The 25,480-nt window shown below is 40.6% G+C and overlaps 1 protein-coding gene across 1 annotated transcript; it reads right to left on the reverse strand.

Annotated features, from left to right (window-relative positions):
* Positions 1-8,414: 8,414 nt before the first annotated feature.
* Positions 8,415-10,653, reverse strand: LOC121556961 (E3 ubiquitin-protein ligase TRIM50-like). Its single transcript, XM_045214907.1, is given in 3 exon segments — positions 8,415-8,965; positions 9,558-9,686; positions 10,536-10,653. Coding segments are annotated over 3 exon segments (798 nt in total).
* Positions 10,654-25,480: the final 14,827 nt, after the last annotated feature.

Here is a 25,480-nt window from a genome sequence, read left to right on the forward strand (position 1 = left end):
ACCCTTTGCCTTGATGACGGCTTTGCACACTCTTGACATCCTCTCAACCAGCTTCATGAGGTAGTCACCTGGAATGCATTTCAGTTAACAGGTGTGCCTTGTTAAAAGTTCATTTGTGGAATTTCTTTCCTTCTTAATGCGTTTGAGCCAATCAGTTGTGTTGTGACAAGGTAGGGGTGGTATACAGAAGATAACCCTATTTATTAAATGACCAAGTACATATTATGGCAAGAACAGCTCAAATAAGCAAAGAGAAACAACAGTCCATCATTACTTTAAGACATGAAGGTAAGTCAATCTGGAAAATGTCAATAACTTTGAAAGTTTCTTCAAGTGCAGTTGCTAAAACCATCAAGCGCTATGATGAAACTGGCTCTCATGAGGACCGCCACAGGAATGGAAGACCCAGAGTTACCTCTGCTGCAGAGGATAAGTTCATTAGAGTTAACTGCACCTCAGATTGCAGTCCAAATAAATGCTTCACAGAGTTCAAGTAACAGACACATCTCTACACAACTATTCAGAGGAGACTGCGTGAATCAGGTCTTCATGGTTGAATTGTTGCAAAGAAACCACTACTAAAGGACACCAATAATAAGAAGAGACCTGCTTGGGCCAAGAAACACGAGCAATGGACATTAGACTGGTGGAAATCTGTCCTTTGGTCTGATGAGTCCAAATTTGAGATTTTTGGTTCCAACCGCCGTGTCTTTGTGAAACGCAGAGTAGGTGAACGGATTATCTCCATGTGTGGTTCCCACCGTGAAGCATGGACGAGGAGGTGTGATTGTGTGGGGGTGCTTTGCTGGTGACACTGTCTGTGATTTATTTAGAATTCAAGGCACACTTAACCAGCATAGATACCACAGCATTCTGCAACGATACTCCATCCCATCTGGTTTGTGCTTAGTGGGACTATCATTTGTTTTTCAACAGGACAATGACCCAAAACACACCTCCAGGCTGTGTAAGGGCTATTTGACCAAGAAGGAGAGTGATGGAGTGCTGCATCACCCGACCTCAACCCAATTGAGATGGTTTGGGATGAGTTGGACCGCAGCGTGAAGGAAAAGCAGCCAACAAGTGCTCAGCATATGTGGGAACTCTGACTGTTGGAAAAGCATTCCTCATGAAGCTGGTTGATAGAATGCCAAGAGTGTGCAAAGCTGTCATCAAGGGTGGCTACTTTGAAGAATCTAAAGTCTCAAATATATTTTGATTTGTTTAACTATTTTTTTGGTTACAACATGATTCCATATGTGTTATTTCATAGTTTTGATGTCTTCACTATTATTCTACAATGTAGAAAATAGTAAAAAATAAAAGAAACCCTTGAATGAGTAGATATATAGAACCAAAATATAAACACAACATGCAATAATTTCAACGATTTTGCGGAGTTACAGTTCATATAAGGAAATCAGTCAATTTAAATAAATAAATGACTGGGCAGGGGTGCAGCCATGGGTGGGCCTGGGAGGGCATAGACCCACCCACTTGGAAGCCAGGCCCACACAATGGGGATCCAGACCCAGCCAATCAGAATTAGTTTTTCCCCACAAAAGGGCTTTATTACAGACCAAAATACTCTTCAGCGCCCTGCCCCCCCTCCCCTCAGACAATCCTGCAGGTGAGGAAGCCGGATGTGGAGGTCCTGGGCTGGCGTGGTTACACGTGGTCTGCGGTTGTGAGGCCGGTTGGACGTACTGCCAAATTCTCTAAAATGACGGAGGTGGCTTATGGTAGAGAAATAAGCATTGAATTCTTTGGCAACAGCTCTGATGGACAATCCTGTAGCCATCATGACAATTGCATGCTCCCTCAAAACTTGAGACATATGTGGCAGTGTGTTGTGTGACAAAACTGCACGTTTTAGAGTGCCCTTTTATTGTCCCCAGCACAAGGTGCACCTGTGTAATGATCGTGCTGTTTAATCAGCTTCTTGATATGCCACACCTGTCAGGTGGATGGATTATCTTGACAAAGGCTACAATGCTCACTAACTGGGATGTAAACAAATTTGTGCAGAAAATTTGAGAGAAATAAGCTTTTTGTGCCTATGGAACATTTCTGGGATATTTTATATCAGCTCATGAAACATGGGACCAACACTTTATATGTTGCATTTTTGTTCAGTGCATAAGGAAAGTATTCAGAACCCTTTACTTTTTCCACATTTTGTTACGTTACAGCCTTATTCTAAAATGGATTTAAAACAAATATATATATATATATATATATATATCAATTGACACACACTACCCCCATAATGCAAAGCAAAAACAGGTTTTAGAAAAACGAAAATATCACATTTACATAAGTATTCAGACCCTTTATTCAGTACTTTGTTGAAGCACCTTTTGGCAGCGATTACAGCCTCGAGTCTTCTTGGGTATGATGCTACAAGCTTGGCACACCTGTATTTGGGGAGATTCTTCCATTCTTCTCTGCAGATCCTCTCAAGCTCTGTCAGGTTGGATGGGGAGCGTCGCTGCACAACTATTTTCAGGTCTCTCTAGAGACGTTAGATCGGGTTCAAGTCCGGGCTCTGGCTGGGCCACTCAAGGACATTCAGAGACTTGTCCTGAAGCCACTCCTGCGTTGTGTTGGCTGTGTGCTTAGGGTTGTTGTCATTTTGGAAGGTGAACCTTCAGCCCAGTCTGAGGTCCTGAGTACTCTGGAGCAGGTTTTCATCAAGGATCTCTCTGTACTTTGCTCTGTTCATCTTTCCCTCGATCATGACTAGTCTCCCAGTCCCTGCCGCTGAAAAACATCACCACAGCATGATGCTGCCACCACCATGCTTCACCATAGGGATGGTGCCAGGTTTCCTCCATACGTGACGCTTGGCATTCATGCCAAAGAGTTCAATCTCGGTTTCATCAGACCAGAGAATCTTGTTTCTCATGGTCTGAGAGTCCTTTAGGTGCCTTTTGGCAAACTCCAAGAGGGCTGTCATGTGCCTTTTACTGATGAGTGGCTTCCGTCTGGCCACTCTACCATAAAGGCCTGATTGGTAGAGTGCTGCAGAGATGGTTGTCCTTCTGGAAGGTTCCACAGAGGAACTCTGGAGCTCTGTCAGAGTGACCATTGGTTTCTTGGTCACCTCCCTGACCAAGGCCCTTCTACCCCGATTGCTCAGTTTTGCTGAGCGGCCAGCTCTAGGAAGAGTCTTGGTGGTTCCAAACTTCTTTCATTTAAGAATGATGGAGGCCACTGTGTTCTTGGGGATCTTCAATGCTGCAGAAATGTTTTGGTACCCTTCCCCAGATCTATGCCTCGACACAATCATATCTTGGAGCTCTACGGACAATTCCTTCGACCTTGTGGCTTGGTTTTTGCTCTGACATGCACTGTCAACTGTCAGACCTTATATAGACAGGTGTGTGCCTTTCCAAATCATCAATCAATTGAATTTACCACAATTTACTCCCTGACCAAGGCCCTTCTACCCCGATTGCTCAGTTTTGCTGAGCGGCCAGCTCTAGGAAGAGTCTTGGTGGTTCCAAACTTCTTTCATTTAAGAATGATGGAGGCCACTGTGTTCTTGGGGATCTTCAATGCTGCAGAAATGTTTTGGTACCCTTCCCCAGATCTATGCCTCGACACAATCATATCTTGGAGCTCTACGGACAATTCCTTCGACCTTGTGGCTTGGTTTTTGCTCTGACATGCACTGTCAACTGTCAGACCTTATATAGACAGGTGTGTATCTTTCCAAATCATCAATCAATTGAATTTACCACAGGTGGACTCCAATCAAGTTGTAGAAACATCTCAAGGATGATCAATGGAAACAGGATGTACCTGAGCTCAATTTCTATTCTCATAGCAAAGGGTCTGAATACTTATGTAAATAAGGTATTGCAGTTTTTTATCTTTAATACATTTGCAAAAATGTCTAAACCTGTTTTCGCTTTGTCATTATGGGGTATTGTGTGTAGATTGATGAGGAAAACATTTAATTTAATCAATTTTAGAATAAGGCTGTAACGTAACAATGTGGAAAATGGGAAGGGGTCTGAATACTTTCCGATTGCACTGTATAAGCCACAAGTGCTCTTAATAATGGATTGGATTCATGTACCTGTTAGAGTTGAACCCCAGTAAAAGGGAAAGCAGTTACATTAGTGGTTGAGCTGAGAACACATCCATAGGATTTCCCTATCTGTCGTTACTCTGCATTCGGTAAAGCATCAACATCCCCTGTGGTGGTATAGTTTAAAAGCCTTAAGTCTGTTCAGGGTTCAGAGCTTGATGATTTACAGCGGCCAGGGAAACACCTGTAGAATGGCGCTGGCTGGCTCACATTCTCCCAGTGTGCCGCTTGTGCCTGGGGCCTCGAACTCAAAAGTGTGTTGCTGTGTGCCAGAAATGAAACGCGTGCTTGTTCTGTAACCCATAGACACTGCATACATTGTTTCTCAATGAAGACAGTTGACATAAGCAAAGCTGACAGACGTTTACTCAATCCCTCTGCTGTGGAATCAGGTGGACACGCGGTTTTAGTGCTTACACTTTAGCCTGGTCTCAGATCTGTTTGTGCTGTATAGCTAACTCCTATGGTGGTCACGTCAAACCGAGAGTGCCCTGAAGGAGAAGCCTTTTTCCCCCCTGCAAACGGCACTACACGCAATACTTTGTACGTAGACACTACGGGTGCCGTACACCAACGCACCACGAGGAGAGATGACCGTGAAGGTGACAAGGACCAGAGAGGTCCTGACCAGCGCAACAAACCTATGAGGCAGAACTACTACAGAAGCTTCCGACCCAAGGGTTTTGCATGACAACGACCATAGGAGTTGGCTATACAGCACAAACAAATCCGGGGACCAGGCTACTTATGCTGACAGTGGGAGAGAATATGTGGATCAGTGGTCCTTCACTATTCCAACTATATCCAAGTGCTTTAACCTTCCAATACTCAACCGCTCGTTGATTGTATTGATATCTTTCAACATTGACCAAAGGCCCTTATACTTGCTATAGTATTTTGACTTTTTTAATAAATCCAACCATGTCAGAATAGCCTGGTGTATCGCTAGATCTAGTTGTGCATAAGCGTATAATACATATAATGCACTAGTTGTGCATTATATGCGTTTTTATGACACTCATACATGAAAGATGAGTTGTCGAAAGCACAAGCAGATATTTGGCATTGCCCAGGATGAAAGTTAAAACTCTTAAAGACATCTCATCCGTTTGGCTAGCCAAGTACCTTAACTCCCAGATTATTTAATCCATGGAGTTGAGTGCAGACTAGTTTTTTAATTTTTTTATGAACCTCCAACTCCTTCAAGTCGCTATGCAGTCGATACTTACATTTAAAAAAAATATCTTAAACCCTTACCATGTTTATCCTCTGTTGCGTTCCTGCCTTTGTTTGCTGAAATCCATACTTTTTAATAAAACGTTAATCAAATACAACCACTGACTGTTTCCTTTTTGAGATTCAATTGGCACATGCACATTCACGCTGAGTTACCATCTTAGCAATGAGGAAACAGTCGGTGGTTGTATTTGATTAACGTTTTTATTAAAAAGTAGGGAATTCTGCAAACAAAGGCACGCAACAACAGACAAAGATAGGTACACGGTAAGGGTTTAAGAATGTACATTTTTGAAGTATCGACTGCATAGTGAGTCGGAGGTTCATTTAAACTCTAGTCTGCGCTCAACTCTGTCAATTAAATCATTGTGGAGTTGAGGAACTTGGCTACCGTTTGGAATGAGTCTAAAGGCTCAACAATGGTGAAATTGTCTTGGAACAATGCATTGTCCATTATCAGCAATAGGGATTATAACTCTCCAATTAATGACAGGTAGTTGAGTGTTTTTGCATACTCCAGTGCTAGACCTCCAGTCCCTCCCCATCCCTACTGACCATAATGAAAGATTGTTTTACTCTTAATAAGTGGCCTTCAAAAACCAGCACCTTTATTCATGACAGTGAGCACACACTGTACTTTTGAAAATAATGCAACGTTGTGAAATCATGTGTGCTTGCTGGGTTAGATGGAAAATGTGTATTGTCAAGATGATAGAGCACTAAGCTACATTAACTAAATAAAGTTTTGTATTGAATAAGTAGGGAGTCTGGAATTAAGATGTCTCACTTGTGTCCCAAATTGCACCCTATCCCCTATATAGTGCACTAGGTTATATAGTGCACTATATAGGAGATAGGGTGCCATTTGGCATTAAATGATGAAAGGAAGTGTACTTAACCTATTTTTCTTACTGATAAATGAGGCGTTTGAATATATATTTACTTGACCATTGTTTGATTTTTAGGTTGCGATTAGATTTGTAGCGTCTGCGAAATAAAGAATTTATAAATACCATTGAATTTACGGGCCTTGAATTTACAGATGTGGCTGTTGTCTTTATTTTCCACCAGATCTCTTAACAGCATTTCGAGACAGTCTATTTTCTTAACTGCTTTGATACATCTCTGAAAGACTCTTCAGTATAAAAACTACCAAATCATTTTGTGTGTATTCTTCTGAATTTGTTTCTAGTATTTCCACATTGTCTTCATCATCGGCCTATTATTTACCCAGAGAGTGTCACAGTAGATTATGAATGGTGGTAACTGGTTTGTCTGATGGGTGTGTGTGCATGTACGGTCAGTCAGATGGAATCCCATGAATTCACCTCACTTAAAGGGAACTTATCCGATTCCTAGAATTACCTTGACTAAAATGTAGTGCTTTTTGAGAGGATGGGGCAGTTGTATTTTGTTACAGATGGTTGCTGGCTGCTCCATAGTGAAACGTTTGTAAATCAGTAATTAGACTAAGCAGTCCATCAGGTATTTAAAATGGATGTCATGTCTTGCCTTCGATAAATTATTTGGACCCAGTGTTTTACAGTTTGAACTATGCTTTTTTTCCAGGGGATACATTCAAACTAATTGTAGAGATTGTGTTTTTGATAGATTATTACAGATCTTAAGTACGTCATGCACATTATTATACCCCTCAAGCACATGCCAGAGTAACCATACATAATTTGATATACTTGTATTTTGTCTGCTTTGACAGACCGCAACTGGTTTCATTTTCACTTATTCAAACAGTATCTGCATTTTCAACACAAAATGTAGGACTATCAATTTTGGTCTAAAGACTAATCATTTTGTAGACAGAATGACATATACTCAACTTTCAATCTGTAATGAATGCAAGGTTACAGTGAGCGAACCACATCCTGGTACATGGAGGCCATTTTAGACTATAGACAATAGTGCCACCTTATGGTAGCAATGATTTTCATTTTAGTCAGTTGGCAGACGCTCTTATCCAGTGACTAACAGTTAGTGCATTCATCTTAAAGTAGCTAGGTGAGACAACCACATATCACAATCCTAGTAAGTAAAACTTTTCCTCAGTAAAGCTACTATCAGCAAAGGCAATGCTAGTAAGACAAGACAAGTGTGAGTGTTGCAGGAAAGTTAAAGGTGTAAGTGTTTTTTTGTTTATTATTTTTGGGAGGGGAGGTGCTGTTTTTGTATTTAATTCAAATTTTATTAGGATCCCCATTAGTCGATGCCAATGGCGACAGCTAGTCTTACTGGGGTCCGACACAACAAAAAATATTTTACAGACATAAGACTACAATTCACATACCTGTGTGCGCATCTATCAGTTACACATGTCAGTACATACACACAATAAGTAAGTCACATGGGGGAGAGGTGTTGTGCCGTGAAGTGTTGCTTTATTATTTTTTGAAACCAAGTGTGCAGTTGATTCGATATATGAGATGGAAGGGAGTTCCATGCAGTCATGGCTCTGTATAATACTGTACATTTCCTTGAATTTGTTCTGGACCTGGGGACTGTGAAAAGACCCCTGGTGTCATGTCTGGTGGGGTAAGTTGACTATGCAAACAATTTGGATTTTCCAACATTGTTTCTTATAAAAACAAGAAGCGATGCAGTCAGTGTTTCCTCAACTCTTAGCCAAGAGAGACTGGCATGCATAGTATTTATATTTTCCATACAATGAAGAGCAAAATGTGCCGCTCTGTTCTGGGCCAGCTGCAGCTTAACTAGGTCTTTCTTTGCAGCACTTCGCCATTTGACTGGACAATTGTCCCAAAATAATTAACAAATAAACTAGAGCCTACAGGACTTGCTTTGTGGAGTGTGGTGTAAAAAAAAAAAAAGCTGAGCATTTCTTTATCACGGATAGACCTCTCCCCATCTTTACAACCATTTGAATCAATATGTTTTGACCATGACAGTTTACAATCTAAGGTAACACTAAGTAATTTAGTCTCAACTTGCTCAACAGCCACACCATTTATCAGATTCAGCTGAGGTCTAGAACTTAGGGAATGATTTGTACCAAATACAATGCTCTTAGTTTTAGAGATGTTCAGGACCAGTTTATTACTATATGTTATTTGTCCTTGTGGGGCTGAGGCAGGGAGATGGGTTGCTTGTTGGCACCCCGCTCATGCCAGCACAAGTCAAACAGCGGGTACACCTTCCCCTGCAGCTCTGTGTTGTACATATAGATGACCCCCTGCTCATCTGGACTGTCTGCGCTGTATGTCAGCGCTCCGCCCTCCTAGTCCAGGAACACCCCGATCCTGGTGGGCTGAGTGGCCAGGGGCAGGATGACCCGCAGGCTGGCAAAGGCCTCGTACACACGGCCCTCCTTCAGGCCGATCAGCCACACACCGCTCTCTGGGCTCTTGGGGAGCTTGGCCTTGCAGCCGGCAGTGCCCTTTATCAGCCCTAGGTGCCACTTGGGCTTGTCTCCCACACGCACCTCCCAGTAGTGTTTCCCGGAGGAGAAGCCCCGGCTGGCCAGCACACAATAATTGAAGCGCTCAGGGTTGTTGGCGAGCCGCTTCAGAAGAGCTCCGCACTCCACCACAGTGTCTCCCTGGCTGAGATCCAGCATGGGGTAGGCTGTGGGGGAATCCAGCTTCAGACACTCTGGGGCTGTGGACAGAGCCAGAGAGAGAGAGAGAGCGGGAAATACACTCAGACAGAGACCCATACTAACACACAGCAAATACAGTATGTTATTATCATACTCCTGGAGCAGGATATGTCTTGGATTACATTTTATCCTCCTACTATGTTCTTGAGTTTGACGTATCTATTTGTGCCATTTCGGTGGGACAAATGAATTATGTTCCAGTGTTGAGGTAAATTTAAATTCAGTCAATGTTGGAAGTGAATGAAAATTCCAATTAAAAAACACTTCTCTGTGCCTGAGGCTGGTCTAATGGGTAACGCTGCCGCCTGAAGCACATATACCGCCCAGCATGGGTACGAATCCCGGCTCCACTGCTTCTGTCTCCCTGCCCATTTCCGCCTATCTCAATCTCAATAAAGTAACGTTTAAAAAAAAAAATGTTTTAAGAAAGAACACATCTCTAATAAAAAGGTTAAATCTATGTGTGAAACACTACTTTCACCTGTACCATCATGTCATTGCAGTAAGAACGGAGGAACCAACAGAGATGGTAAAACATTAGAACCACTGACTTCATTGATTGGAACAGGGTATGTCTCTATGTCTCCTTACCTGGAAGGACCCTCTTGTGTAAACGTTTCCACACAGAGATCTTGATATCGTTGTGATTGAAGCCTGGTTTGAAGTTAATGTAGCTGTACATTTTCTCTTCTCTCTGCTGTATCTGCTGACGCTCGAAATCTGGACCAAAAATCAGGGTTGTGTTCAGTAGGCACAAAACGAAGTAAAACTGTATGAAATGGGGAGGTACCAACTGAACTTCAATTTAAAAGAGAAACACTTTTTTTTTTCTTTTTTTTTTAAATTACTACGGTGTGAGATATGAGGCAATAGAGATATTTGCTTCCTGCAGCACAGTTCCTGCCCTGTACATTCTACAGAAGAACCTGGACATTCTTACCTTGGAGCAATAGATCCATATTTCTGCAAAAAGAGCAAAGTAAAAAATTGATTAATTCATAATCTTCCAACCTCTTACATGTTTTTGCCCAAACTCTGAAAATGTGACTGAGCTGCAAGTAGTGAAGAACCACAGAGTAGAACCAATGCCTTAGGGCCCCAGTTTGTTTTGTAAAGTGGAGTGTTCTGTACCTTTGCCCTGAGAGCGGTAGCTAACTCATAATAGTGGGACAGAGGGTGTTAATATGTGGTGGCCAACCATCCTCCTGGGTAGCTACCCTCCTGCAGTATTTTGTTCCAGCCCTGCTCTAACAATCCTACATCTACTGATCAGCTGCTTCTCTGGACCTTGATTGGCTTAATCAGGGTGTGTAGGGCAATAACAAAAGCCTGCACACAGCACTACCTCTCCAGGACCAGTCAGAGAACCCTGGTTCAAGTTCAGGTTTATTTAGAGTTTTTGTACATAGGTGAGTAAAGACAGCCACTAATTCTGTGCAGCTGATTCTGTTCAATGGCTTTTTGACCATGTGTGGCATGTTGTTTCATCATCATGAAAATATTGCCAAAAGCGCCGTAGCATTACAGACTGTCATTTCAATTGGAATCATTAAACATTTGTCAAAGAACTGTCACTCACAGTGATGCGGGATTTGTTGTAAGACATTTTACAAATCTGCTCCTCCAGCTTCCGCTTCTGTGTCTGAAACGCTGTCATCAAGCAGGACATATCCTCCTGGGAAATCATTACAGTCAAAACTAACCACATCTGTTGCTTTTCCATTACCACAAATACTACAGTTCCTAAAGCACACATTGACCATTACACCATAGTCTTGATAAATATTAAAAGGTATAGTTCACCAAAATTACAAACCAATATGTAATTTGGGTGAACCTTCCCTATAACAATCATGCCATGACTTAATCTATTTCGTGGTGGAGTGGTAGGGTGTTTTTATATAAAGTTCTGGTGACAGCCTTATTTGAGGTTGCTATCAAGAGAAACCTTTTAAGAGGTCCTTATCTGCTACGTGTTAACATTTAAAGCAGCAGGAGTAGAAGTAGCAGAGTCATGTGCTAGCGTCAGCAATGCCAACATGTTCTGTTGTTTTGAATAAGGCACGTAATTAATAACCTAACCTAATATCAGAAAACAAATCATTTGCTTTATACTAAAGAGACAGAAAAGGCATCAGGCCTCCTTACCTCCTTTTCCCCCTGGTCCCACAGAGTTGGAGTCGATTCAGTTTCAGTTCAGTGAATTCAGGTAGGGGGGAATTTAGAGTTACACGCTCGTAAATTCAGGTTAAATCCCTTTTTATGCACTTTTCTCTCTACGTGTATTCTGACAATGAACTTAAGCCTGGGGAAACACATGTGCCAGCCAGGTATTCGTTTGGGGTGGAAATCACAGAAATAGAGGTGTGTAACATAACATCAATAGTAGCTGATCCCTGGCAGTGACCCCACTCTCAGAGGGTGTCTCAGGGGGAGTTGGGATATGCAGAAAAGCACATTTCCATTTCACACCTCACACTCGTACAAGTTACCCACTTGTACATTCAGTGAAACAGGACAAATATAAGCACCCCCTATTTGACCTTTGGAATTGTCAATACATTAAGGTTTCTTATAAAAATAAGGGATGCAGTCAGTCTCTACTCAACTGTTAGCCAAGAGAGACTGGCATGCATAGTATTATATCAGCCCTCTGATTACAATGAAGAGAAAGACGTGCCGTTCTGTTCTGGGCCAGCTGTAGCTTAACTGGGTCTTTCTTTGCAGCACTTAACCACATGAGTGGACAATAATCAAGATAAGACAAAACTCGAGCCTGCAGGACTTGCTTTTTGGAGTGTGGTTTTAAAAAAACGGAGCATCTCTTTATTTTGGACAGACCTCTCTTCATCTTTACAACCATCGAATCTACAGTGCATTTGGAAAGTATTCAGACCCCTTGACTTTTTCCACATTTTGTTACGTTACAGCCTTATTCTAAAATGGATTAAATAAAATATTTTCCTCATCTACACACAATACCCTATAATGACAAAGCAAAAACAGGTTTTTAGAAATAAAAAACAGAAATACCTTATTTACATAAGTATTCAGACCCTTTGCTATGAGACTCGAAATTGAGCTCAGGTGCATCCTGTTTCCATTGATCATCCTTGAGATGTTTCTACAACTTGAGTCCACCTGTGGTAAATTCAATTGATTGGACATGATTTGGAAAGGCACACACCTGTCTATACAGTGGCTTGCGAAAGTATTCACCCCCCTTGGCATTTTTCCTATTATGTTGCCTTGCAACCTGGAATTAAATTGGATTTTTGGGGGGTTTGTATCATTTGATTTACACAACATGCCTACCACTTTGAAAATGCAAAATAATTTGGACTATTTTGTGTATGTCCATTACATGAAATCCAAATAAAATATCCATTTAAATTACAGGTTCTAATTCAAGAAAATTGGAAAAATGGCAAGGGGGATAAATACTTTTGCAAGGCACTGTTTATGGTCCCACAGTTGACAGTGCATGTCAGAGCAAAAGACAAGCCCTGAGGTCGAAGGAATTGTCCGTAGAGCTCCGAGACAGGATTGTGTCGAGGCACAGATCTGGGGAAGGGTACCAAAAAATGTATTCAGCTTTGAAGATCCTCAAGAACACAGTGGCCTCCATCATTCTTAAATGGAAGAAGTTTGGAACCACCAATACTCTTCCTAGAGCTGGCCGCCCAGCCAAACTGAGCAATCGGGGGAGAAGGGCCTTGGTCACTCTGACAGAGCTCCAGTGTTCCTCTGTGGAGATGGGAGAACCTTCCAGAAGGACAACCATCTCTGCAGCACTCCACCAATCAGGACTTTATGGTAGAGTGGCCAAACGGAAGCTACTCCTCAGTAAAAGGCACATGACAGCCCGCTTGGTGTTTGCCAAAAGGCACCTAAAGGACTCTCATACCATGAGAAACAAGATTCTCTGGTCTGATGAAACCAAGATTAAACTTGTTGGCCTGTGTGCCAAGCGTCACATCTGGAGGAAACCTGACACCATCCCTATGGTGAAACATGGTGGTGGCAGCATCATGCTGTGGGGATGTTTTTCAGCAGCAGGGACTGGGAGACTAGTCAGGATCGAGGGAAAGATGAATGGAGCAAAGTACAGAGAGATCCTTGAGGAAAACCTGCTCCAGAGCACTCAGGACCTCAGACTGGGGTGAAGGTTCACCTTCCAACAGGACAACAACCCTAAGCACACAGCCAAGACAACGCAAGAGTGGCTTCGAGACAAGTCTCTGAATGTCCTTGAGTGGCCCAGCCAGAGCCCGGACTTGAACCCAATCGAACATCCAACCTGACAGAGCTTGAGAGGATCTGCAGAGAAGAATGGGAGAAACTCCCCAAATACAGGTGTACCAAGCTTGTAGCGTCATACCCAAGACTCGATGCTGTAATCGCTGCCAAAGGTGCTTCAACAAAGTACTGAGTAAAGGGCCTGAATACTTATGTAAATGTCATATTTCCGTTTTTTATTTTGTATACATTTTCAAAAATGTCTGAACCTGTTTTTGCTTCTTCATTATGTGGTATTGTGTGTAGATTGATCAGGGGTGAAAACTATTTAATCCATTTTAGAATAAGGCTGTAACGTAACAAAGAAAAAGTCAAGGGGTCTGAATACTTTCCGAATGCACTGTATATACATTTTACGGACACAGTATATTTTACAATAGTTATCTTTTGTTTGTTTTTAGACCCACCCTTGAGCTTCACACAACCTCTCCCATCTATCTCTGAAAACCATCCAGTTTTGATTTCTATTTGCCATATATTTTTCAACTGTGCTGTGATGTTTCACAAAAGTTCTACAAATTGTAAATTAAAGATAAACCTTTTTGCTAAGATAATTATTATATTATTGATCGATTGACTATGACTTTTCAATCACCCAGCAGTGCTATTTGCAGAGTTAGCTCCAGGTAAATGTTGCAATTCTTCAGCCATTCCTGAACCTGCGACCAAAAACAAGCTACATGTGGACAGTACAATGATTGTCTCTTCATAGCAAAATCTGCAGAGCTGGTGTAGGTTGTATCCCCCATATACTGTATATAACATTCTATTGGTTGCAAGAATTTTGTATAATCATTTAAATTGAAAAACTATACGTTTTAAATCCGGCGTCATTTTGTGTATCAGTTCATAAAGCCATGGAATCGGTACATCGAAAATCTCTTCTCAACTATTTTGCAATATATATGGCACAACTGTCAATGTTTTGGTCCTTAAATTAAACTGGTATACTTTTTTATTTATCACAATTTTCTTTAACCAATTTTGGTCTTTAATGCAGGGCCGACAGACAAGTTCAATTTTTTCTCCCCCTTCCACTTGCTTCTTCCATTTTTGCAGTAATGCAGCAATTAGTTGGTTGTAATTTCGGGTAGAGCAGACATTTCCATATATATTTGTTAGCTGCATGTGTGACAGAACTTCACCAGTCCTATTTATTATATAATTTACAAAGATTATACCATTTATGTATTTTTTATCCAATTTTTTTTTTTTTTAATCAATTAGTATATTTGAGTTTAACTATAATATTGTTGTATTATTTGTTCTGTCTTTTCTGGTGGATTAAACAGAAATTGCAACGAACTTTCTTTGGCTTGTTTTAAAATAGTTATATTTTGGAGATTATTTCATTTTCAAATAACCGAAAGGGGGAGGTTGTACTCTGAATAAAGGAAAAAAGGCCAGTCTTGAACATGGGGTGAGATATTCTTACTAATCTGCTAGAGAACCAGATCGGATTTAAGTATAACTTTTGTATGACTGAAACCTTTAGTGAGAGGTCTAATGCTTTAACATTTAATCATTTCTGCCCTCCGAATTCATATTAATTATATAAATAGGCCAGTTTAATTAAGTCTGGCTTGCCGTTCCAACTAAAATTGAATAGTTTTTGCTCATATAATTTTAAAAAAATGGTTCGCTAGGTGTAGGCAGGACCATAATCAAATAGGTAAACTGGGATATGACTAAAGAGTTAATCAGGGTGATTTTTCCACAAATAGACAGGTATTTTTTCCTTTCCATGGTAGCAAGATCTTATTTATTTTTGAGAACTTTCTATTAAAATGTATTGTAATGAGAAAATGTCTTTCTTTCGGGATATGAATATGAAGAATGTCAACTTCACTGTCAGACCATTGTCGTATCGGGTGAATGCTGGCAATTATTGCTGATGAACAAAGGAGTCCGCTCATACTGAACTTGGATCATAAGGTTTATTCATATCACAAGCTTCAGTATGAGCGGACTCCTTTGTTCATCAGCAATAATTGCCAGCATTCACCCGATACGACAAATGGCGCCCAACGTGGGGCTGGTCTGCAAATCTCCTTTGCTTCATGCGTAGCCGCCAAGCTAACTCGGTCTGAAGTGCCAGAAAAGGGTGAGTTTTCCTCACAGGTTGTTAGTTTGGATGCTATGTGATTGTACACTGGAGGAATGTACCATTACGACCGTGCCTCGTGTGGCGTTATTGCTGATAGCTGGGGGTCTGGCTAATCATTATAAAAAATGTAAACCAGTGCAAAAGTGGGTAGAGCTTATGGATTGTTTATAGAGATGTGTTGCTTGAATAGTAAGTCAAGAACAATCGGGGCCAAGATATGTATACAAGTTAGGACATTGCAGGATTTGATAAGCCCTCGGAACAAACGAGGCGACCGCATGGTGGGCCATAAAATCCTGGTAACGCGTTATGGGTTTCAGGTCAGTCAGTCAGTCTTGGACTGGAGTTTGGTTGTAGATTTAGTGGGGGTTGCTTGCCCATCTTCTATTCGACGGGATATCTGCTTGGGGGGACCGCTCATAAAATATCCAGAACTCACGGCAGCCTAAAGTTAGAAAAAAGGAAAAAGTAATTAAAGACGCAATGTCAGGTGCATTGTTTTTATGCTACATGGTGCATACAGGCTAAGGCTAAATGCTAATGCTAAATGCTAATATGCTGCATGCTAACATGTGACCGTAGAGGTCCACTGCGATGGGAGAAAGCCTCTTAAATTATGTTTGTCTGTAGAATTTCGGTTCTAGGTTTTGTGAGCGCTGTTAAATGTTGTTTGACTATGAGGGGGAAACGGAGGTACAGCAGGACTGTTAACCGTCTATTTGGGGTTGGGGAGAGATCTAAGAATCTCCCTTCCACGGTGAAAAAGTATTTTTGAATGTATCGCGCATGCGTGGGATTTTACTAAACAACACATCTGTTACACTGCAGGGGGAGACAGAGACACAGACGAGGGAACAAAGAGGAAAGATTTGAAAATGAATTAGATCTTCTAGTTGTTACATCGGCGGATGGTTAAAGATGAAACTTGTTTTGTGACCTATTGAATTTATAAATTAGATATATGTTGGCGGACTATAATAAATTAAATTAAAAGACGATTAAAATAAATAAAAAGTAAATAAAAATGTTTTTGAGCGATCTATTTAGTCCTGAGTTTAGTCTTAGAGCGAATATGAGTGGGGGAATATTGAATATGGTTGAAATAACTCAGTGATTGCAGTAACTACTAAAATCTTTTTCTGTGTCTCTGTTCTTTTGTCATATGAGAGGAACAATGGAGAGAGAAGGAGAGGGGGTGCTGACGTACACGTCACGTGACGCGACAGAGGATCGAGTCAAGGGTTTGAGACTGGTCTGGTTACAAAATCTTCCCCTACAGGATATCTGTTGTTATGACAATTTTACATAGGCTTGGCAAATACTATTTCATTAAAAATTGCATTTTGGAGGCTATGTGCATCACTGGGGTTGATTGGAGTTGTGTTGGGAATCAAGGACTGACATTATTCTGTAAAATAAAGATAATTAGGTGCTTATAGAGCAAGGGGTTATGGGAATTGTAGTAATGGTAGGGTTACAAGCTTTGTTTATGGGTATTGTAGTCTGAAGATGACTACTTGCATTTGATGGGTTGTGGTAAGATAGCCACCACTAATTGATAAATTGGTGACATAGGATGTAGAAATAAAAAAATGGTTTTAATTATTCATGATTTTTAATTGATTTTTTAATTGATTTTTTATTTTAATTAGAAATGGTTTTTGATAAAAAAATTAATTGAATTTTTTAATATTCATATTTTTATTGATTTAATAAATAATTAAAGGGGGGAAGCCATAGGCTATATAGTCTAAAATAAAATAATTCACGATAAAGGAATATAAAAGGTTTGTTACAATGGGGAGAAAGGACAGCAAGGCTATAAAGTCATTACACCGATTGATATAGTACAAAATAGTAACCCTTTAACTAAAGTATTGCTAGGTTATCCGGCAAATGAAACAAAAGTTGCCCTTCATTCTCAAACACAAACTGATAAAAGATTCCAGCAATAAGATAAACAAAGGTATAGAGAAGGTGACAGGAAAACTAATGGCAGAAGTTAGTACACCTTTCTCACATACGGATTCAGCAAAAAGACACCCACCTTACGAGAAGGAAGTAGAGCTTAGGGATGTTTATCCTCAGCTTCCAGTGATCATCCAGCAGGGTGATTGTTGCATCGGAGAGGAAGATGAACGAATAATAGATAGAGGACAAGCAGAAACGACCAGAAAGATGAATCCAAAACTCCAGAAGGAAGAAAATGAGATGTCTGAAAGAGAAGAGTGAGGTTAAGGAAGATGGAACTTGAAGAAGATGATGAAGATGAAGATCAGAGTGATTGAGAAGAGATCATGGGTGGATATGACTCTGTGATCAGAAGGAAGTTGGCAAGAGAGGAAAGAAGGATACTAGAGATTTGATCTCTGATGGAAGTTGAAGGAAGAAGGATACAAGAGATTCGAGTTCAGATGAAGACAGCGATAAAGAGGAGACTAAAGGTGCTGTGTATTCAAAAGGAGTTTATCCTACAAGGACTGGCACAGAAGAATAGTAAGAAGATGATGGAAGATGATATTTCGAGGACCGAACTTAGAATATAAGCTTTTGAAGAATCCTGATATGTCAACAGCAAGAAAGAACAGGATCAAGAAACTCTCAGAAAACTCAATCATACAACTGGTGGAGAAGGAGAAGAGAAGCTTTGGTTATGAAGAATCAGAGTGAACAAAATCAACAATCACTGTTACAGCTTCAACTGAACAATATCAAATGCAATTGTACCAGCCAAGGGGGGTACCAGGTGTTCCATATCCACAGCCAGTTTCTGGACAGACACAGAATTGGAGAGGAAGAGGACGAGAAGGCTTAGAAGGAGGAGGAAGATTTCAGCTACACTTCCAGCAACTTTCAGAAGACTGTTATAATTATGGACACTTTACCTGTGACTGCAACAAGTCAGGAGGAAACAACAGAGAACATTTTTAAGGAAGATACAGGGGCCAGTCAAGATCACCTGTTCTCCAGGTGAACCCTAAGGATTCTAGAGTGCCTAGAAGATACGAAGGGGGGTGTCAGCTGATAGCACTGATTAGAGAAGAAGAGAAAATATCCAACAATTGAACTAATTAGGATAGGGATTTGAGGTAGTAAAACAGTTAATTACTCTTAGGGAACCAATTGAGCTATGCTATAAGAACTCAAAGAGAAATTAAAATAGACATACTAATATTAGAGCATATACCTATTGTAGTGTTGGGAAGAGATGCGTTGTTTAAATTGAATTGTACAATAAGATGTACACTAGACGGATGTCTGGTAGAGGATTTTAAAAAGTAGGTTTTTGGGAATCATATTTGCTTAAAAAGATAATATCATAGGAAGGATGATAATCTATTAGACTGCCTATTAGACAATCTGTCTGAAAAATAAAGTTAAAAGGGGTGACTGTTATTCTGGGTTACATTCTTACACCAAGAGATTTCAGGCTAGGCTAAAAGGTGTTTAGTCGTTTGCCAAGTCTGTGTGTAAAGAAGTCAGAAGCAGGTGGGGACTTTCCCAATCACATATCCTAAAAATTTGGTGGTAAAGGGATTTTGTGAATAAATCAGTGGAAAAGGTTTTTAAAGGTTAGGAGAAAAGATTAGATTAAAATAAGTTAGGAGAACTAGGTTGAAGGAACTCTAAGACAGTAAGCTAAGTTTCAAAGTTAGTAGTAAAAGAGAGAGAACAGTGGTGAAGGACATTTTAGAGTTTAGTGGGAAGATATGGTAGGAGTTTAGATCTGTTAGGAGCAGATGCATTGAGAAAGTATGTGTTGCTGAATGATAAGAGAAGATTGAGGGTGATTGAGTATCTATATTTACAGTTCCCAGCAGGGAGATCAAGGTAATTATAGGTGTATTTTTTATAATCAAAAGTTTGAAAGTCAGGGATTAGAGGTAGGACTGAGAGTTGGGAAAAAGTGACACTAGTGGTGATAGATGGAAGTACAAGCAAAGAGTTCAAAGCTTTGGGGAAACTAGATGAAGTAACAATAAGGACATTAACACGTCAGTCTATTAAAACAACAGTGAGAAGCAATTTAACTCTTTCAACATTAATAGTTATTAAAGCCATAAATATATCGCATTTGATTATAAGGGAACCAATAGCTCCAGCACCAATTTTAGGGGGAAAAATACTTATTAAGGTTAGGATGGGGACGTTCCTCCCACATGGAGAGATAATTATGGAGAAGAAGTATTGTTATCAGGACCAGAAGTAGAAGCAAGCTGTTGCACCTAGTCAAAGGAGGTATAGTTTGTACAACGATATGAAGTGGAAGAGGGTTATGAGCAGAGGTGGGACAAAGTCATTGTTATGCAAGTCACAAGTAAGTCTCAAGTCTTTGCCCTCGAGTCCCGAGTCAAGTCGAGTCAAAGATGAGGCAAGTCCCAAGTCGAGTCAAAAGTCAAAGCCATCAAGTCTCAAGTCGAGTCCAAAGTCCTACCATTTTAGTTTCGAGTCATTTCAAGTCCTCTTACCACAGAAATAAAATGTATACAAATCATGTATGTCTGTAAGATTTGTATTTATTTAAACCTTTTATACAATAACATTAATCAAATACAGCAAAAACATAACATTTAATTTTCACAAAAAAAATGCTTGTATTTGAACAGCATATTGCACTAGAACAATGCGAGAGAGAGAGAGAGAGAGAGAGAGAGAGAGAGAGAGAGAGAGAGAGAGAGAGAGAGAGAGAGAGAGAGAGAGAGAGAGAGAGAGAATGGTTTACGGGGAAGGACAAACACCAAAGCTCTGGAAGTAAAAACAGTGTGGGAACCTGCACTGCAAATGAACAGATCTTACTCCATGTGAAACTCCTACCACAGGAGAGAGAGAGCTGTGTGGACAGGTGATGAGCAGAGAGTGAGTGTGTGATGCGCGCATGCGTGTTGTGGACAGGTGGAGGGAGGCCCCTATACTGCATTGCATTTGCAAAAGATCAAATTGGCCAAAAGTCTGTCAGTCATTTGTGCACGATGGGGACGCAGAATGATGCCACCATGGCTGAAAACTCGCTCCACTGGAGCACTAGAAGCAGGCACTGCCAAGACTCGGATGGCTACTTGAAAGAGTGAAGGAAGAGTCTTACTGTTCAGTGCCCAGAACAAAAGGGCATTCTGTCCTTCTGCCATGTCAATGTAGTGACTTAGCTGTACTGCTGGTGGGGTCCCAACATCCCTTTTCTGCCTCTTATGGTATGCAGCAAACAGCCCTTCTCCTTCCATGTCCTCTAGTTCTTCTTCAGCAGGCACCGGCACAGGCTGCTCTGTCTCTGCAGCATCTTGCAGGATCAATTCTAAAAATAAAAATAAAAACGTGTCACAACAGCAGAAACAAAAGAGCCCTTATTTCTGATGTTGATGATACTGTTCAAGACTGAAATTTTTTATTATTGTTAAAGTCAGATTAATATCACATTAGATCCTATATCAGATTAAGATCAAATTATTGTACGTTGCATTTAAGTTGCATTGCAAGTCAATAATATTTACCTTTAACTCGTTGTGCCACCTCTGCCTTGATGTCACGGTTGACCAGCACATGGGGCTCAATCCACAGCAGACAAAAGGCTGGATCCAAGGCAGCTGCTTTCAGGTAGACTGTGTCTGAAAAGGGGGGCAGTGATCCCTTCTTGAGACTGGGCCATTTTTACATTAATGAAGATCCCAAGAAATCTTTTTTTCAGGGATGCCTGCAGACCTCTGACCAGGCCACTCAGGAAACGAACTTGAGGCTTCAGCTTCTCAAGATGGTGATTGAGGGACAAGATGGATGGAACAACTGCACTGATTGTAATGACTTTCTCCCCCTGTGTCAAATCAGTTGCTTCTCCGAACGGTTTTAAGATGTCCACCAACTCCTTCAGCAGATTCCACTCTCGTGGTGTGAATGACAGTTCTTTATGCCCGGCCTTCTCAAGAACTGCGCAGAGCTTTTGCTGATCACAATGAAGGACTGCTTTTACCTGCCGCAGTGTGGAATTCCACCTCGTGCTCACTGCAGCAGGGATGCCTCTGTGCTCCCCAAATTCACCATCGAAGATGTCTTTAAACGTTGTGCTTGTGTGGAGCAGGGAGCTAAGTTTTGATAACTTGGAGAGAGAAGGACATGCCGCTTTTGTTTCTTTCAAACCGTCTCCCACAACCAGCTGCAATGTGTGTGCAAAACACTGCAGGCGCTGTTTCTTTGCCATAGCAGCATCGACGGTTTGCTGGTCTTCTTGGGTTAAGTCATGCCATAGCTCAGGATCATCAAGATTATCTCCAGCATCTTCATCTTCCTCCTGTTCGCTGGGGAAGCAGACTGTAAATGCCTTGCGCATGTTAGCAGCATTGTCACTAATTATATAGTCCAATTTAGCTTTGATGTTGTATTCATCACATATTGCCTCAAATTGGTCACAGATTCGCTCTGCTGTGTGAGAGCCTTTGAAGCGGTTGCAGGCCAAGAGATTAGTCTTTAGCTGTACCCTCTCTGCATCTCGCTCCATCCAGTGCACAGTGACACCAAGGAATCCCCTCATCTTTCGATCAGACCAAATGTCCACAGTGACTGAAACATGGTCAGTGTTGCTCAATTGAGTTTTTAACTTTGACCGTCTCTCCTCAGCAAGGCTCTCTGTTTTTGTGGTCAGCGTTCGGCGACATACTGGGGTATACTTGCTGTCCAGCACAGCCAGAAAGTGACGAAAGCTCTTATTTTCCACAATAGACAGAGGGAAATTGCAATCAATAATCAAGTCAGACAGTATCGCATTGGAGATGGCCTTCTGCTGTGGGTGGGTCAGGCTGTAACGCCCTACACGAGTGTCAAGGAATTGTGAGATTGAAGGCTGTTGTGGTTCATCTACGATGATTTTGTTCATCTGGTATTCTTCATACCTGTAACAGAGAAGAATATGAAACAGATGTCAGAAAATCCTTTACAGCCACACATGTTGTATTTGAAACTACTCTTTACTCATATCAATGTTGTTGTGTTAATATTCATTGCCTATTGTACACTACGGTTTACGATAATACATTTCAGTTTCAGTGTATGCAATATTAAGAATATTTTCACTGCTTCAAAATTCATAAGAAAGCCCTTTCCCTCAAGAAACTGAAGTCATATGCTTTATAGCAGTGGTTTTCAAAGTGGGGACGGGGACCCTTGGGTGCCGCGAGGGGGTTCTAGGGGGGCCATGGCAAGTTGGCATGAAAAGTATAGAAAAACAAAATAATTGAATAAATTAAATAACTAAAGTAAACCAAATTAAACCAAAAATAAGCTAAACAATATTCCCATTAGTTAAGAACTGCACTATAATAATATATTGCATCTCTGAACATTACTACTATAATCGTTATTATTTTATTATATACTGTATATATCCCAGTGGTGCGCTGCCTCACAGACCTACTGTAGACTACGGTAGCACTCTGTCCATGCGCTGTCTGCTGTTTGGGCATGATATGAAAAGGGAAGGCTAATGGTGGATCTACTGTGACTGTGTTATCATTTTCCTCTTTACAATGTATACGTCTTACTATGTTTCCTGTTGTACTTGGATGGGTTTAGGGATGCACCAACTACATCCGAGTTGTGAAAGGGGGGTGCATTCATTGTTTAATTGTGATATTTTGTCTTCAGCGACAGTTCTGCTTAGTTGTGATTAACCAAAATTACATAAACGACCTCAATGAGGCAGCACATCAGCAACTCTGAAACTGAATTCTAAAACGCTTAACGTGGAAAAACGCTTAACGTTGCTTAATGCTTAATATACTAAGACAGTAATATTATAAGACCAAACTCTGCAAATATCATATTAATAAAGCATACTATGTACAAAACATCAGATGAGCCCAGAATATGAACGCAAACACGTTTAATAACACGTTGCGTTTTCCTCCCATAGAAAACCATTATAAGAAAAGGCTTAACGTGTCTTATGTACTAAGACAGTGTTATTAAAAGACCAAACTAAGTAAATATCATATCAATAAAGTATACTATGTACAAAACATCAGATGAGCCCAGAATACATAGTAGCCTACATAAGACATGTTAAGCCTTTTCTTATAATGGTTTTCTATGGGAGGAAAACACTTAACGTGTTGTTAAACGTGTTTGCGTTCATATTCTGGCCTCATCTGATGTTTTGTACATTTAGTATACTTTATTAATATGATATTTATAGTTTGGTCTTTTAATATTACTGTCTCAGTATATTAAGACACGTTAAGCCTTTTCTTATAATAGTTTTCTATGGGAGGAAAACGCAAGCGTGTTATTAAACGTGTTTTGCGTTCATATTCTGGGCTCATCTGATGTTTTGTACATAGTATACTTTATTAATATGATATTTACAGAGTTTGGTCTTTTAATAACACTGTCTTAGTACATTAAAGAACGTTAAGCGTTTTTCACGAAAGCGTTTTAGAATGTCCATATAATAGCAGTTCAAAAATCCATATTTTTGTAAGCATGAACCAGCAAGGGAGACGTGCGTTTGTCTCGTTGATACAGTAAATATGCAGCAGCTAGCTAGTAAGTTACGGTACATCCGATAAGGTGCGTAGCATTCTGTCAAAACTTACCTTTCTTTGTGCAACTTCAGGTGTCGAACAAAGTTGGACGTTGTGGCAGCTCCGTCTGTAATCTTCGATCCGCATGTTTTGCAGATTGCAACTCGTTTTTTGTCGACTACCTCGTAATTTTTATAGCCAAACCAAACTATCTTCGGTATCATTTTGACAACTGGCGCGTTGTTGCTTGATGTGCTTCATTGGTTGTCTTGCAATGTGCCTGCTTAGATGCTGTCGAATCAAAACAACGTGGGACTACAGTGATTGGATAACGTGCAGGCAGCGCGCGCTCTCTGTATGCATACAGGTGGATGGTGCACATTTTTTTTCACAGATGCAGATAAACGGAGAGCGGCGCGGCCGTGTGAAAAAATTTTTCCCCAGTTTTCATGGGAAGTAGCAAGTCTTCTCGAGTCATAAGGCGCAAGTCCAAGTGAAGTCACGAGTCATTGATGTTAAAGTCCAAGTCGAGTTGCAAGTCTTTGTACATTTTGTCGAGTCGAGTCTGAAGTCATCAAATTCATGACTCGAGTCTGACTCGAGTCCAAGTCACATGACTCGAGTCCACACCTCTGGTTATGAGTGATTGTTCATTTATTTTGCGTAATGTTACAGAGAAAGATCAGGGAGAATATATGTGTACTTATCTAGTGCAAGCATTACAATTTGTTCCGGTTAAGAATTATTAGTTAAAAGGCTATGTAATTCGTAAAGTGACGCTTATAATGGAAGATTTGAAGTCTGTTGAAGTTTCCACAGTCACCAAAGGAGTTCAGGAAGAATATGTTACAGTAGTCACTCCAACAGTAAATAATGCACATAGGATATCGGTAGCTTTCCCACTAGAAATAATTAAGGTTAATACATCAACTAAATCAACTACTTTAATGGTAACTTTGGAAAGGGATTAATGATACGATGGCAATAGCAAATGTAGGAAGTATGACACCGACAACAACTTTTCTGAAATTAAAGGGGGTAGCAAGAAGGACTCAGGGGTTTATGGTACGAATTGGAGAGTGCTGTCAATGATAGTACGAATAGGGTTAAAATAGGAAAGCAGATAGTAGTAGAGAACAATATAGATTCATCTGAAATAGTGAAGGATACTATCATGGAGGTACAGGATGAGGTCTTTGATTTTAATGACAGACAAGGAGAGGTATCTGATCAGTACCGCTCGTTAGGGAAGAGAGAAACTAAATGGATGGGTTTGATTCTTCTGTTGTGAAAATTAAAGATAGCAGGTAGGAATCTTTGGTTCCAGTGGTTAACTCATTCTGTAAGATCAGTGAGGAATCTTGAGGGTCCATGTCTGTTGAGAATTCCAGACAAACATGTTAGAGACGGTCGCTCGACCTCTATCAAGTGTGTGTCAGTCTTATGCGTTGTCAGGGCTGTTGTATCAGCAACAACAATCAGTAACAGATAAAATAATGTCGTTGTCAAAACATTTGTTTAAGCCTAGGTTTAGGTGTTCTTGGTTAAATGAATTACCCTATGGGAATTTGTTGGATGGTAAGGAAAATCGGGTAACAGCGAAC

This window comes from Coregonus clupeaformis, unplaced genomic scaffold (assembly GCF_020615455.1).
Source record: "Coregonus clupeaformis isolate EN_2021a unplaced genomic scaffold, ASM2061545v1 scaf0334, whole genome shotgun sequence".
Lineage (NCBI taxonomy): Eukaryota > Metazoa > Chordata > Actinopteri > Salmoniformes > Salmonidae > Coregonus > Coregonus clupeaformis.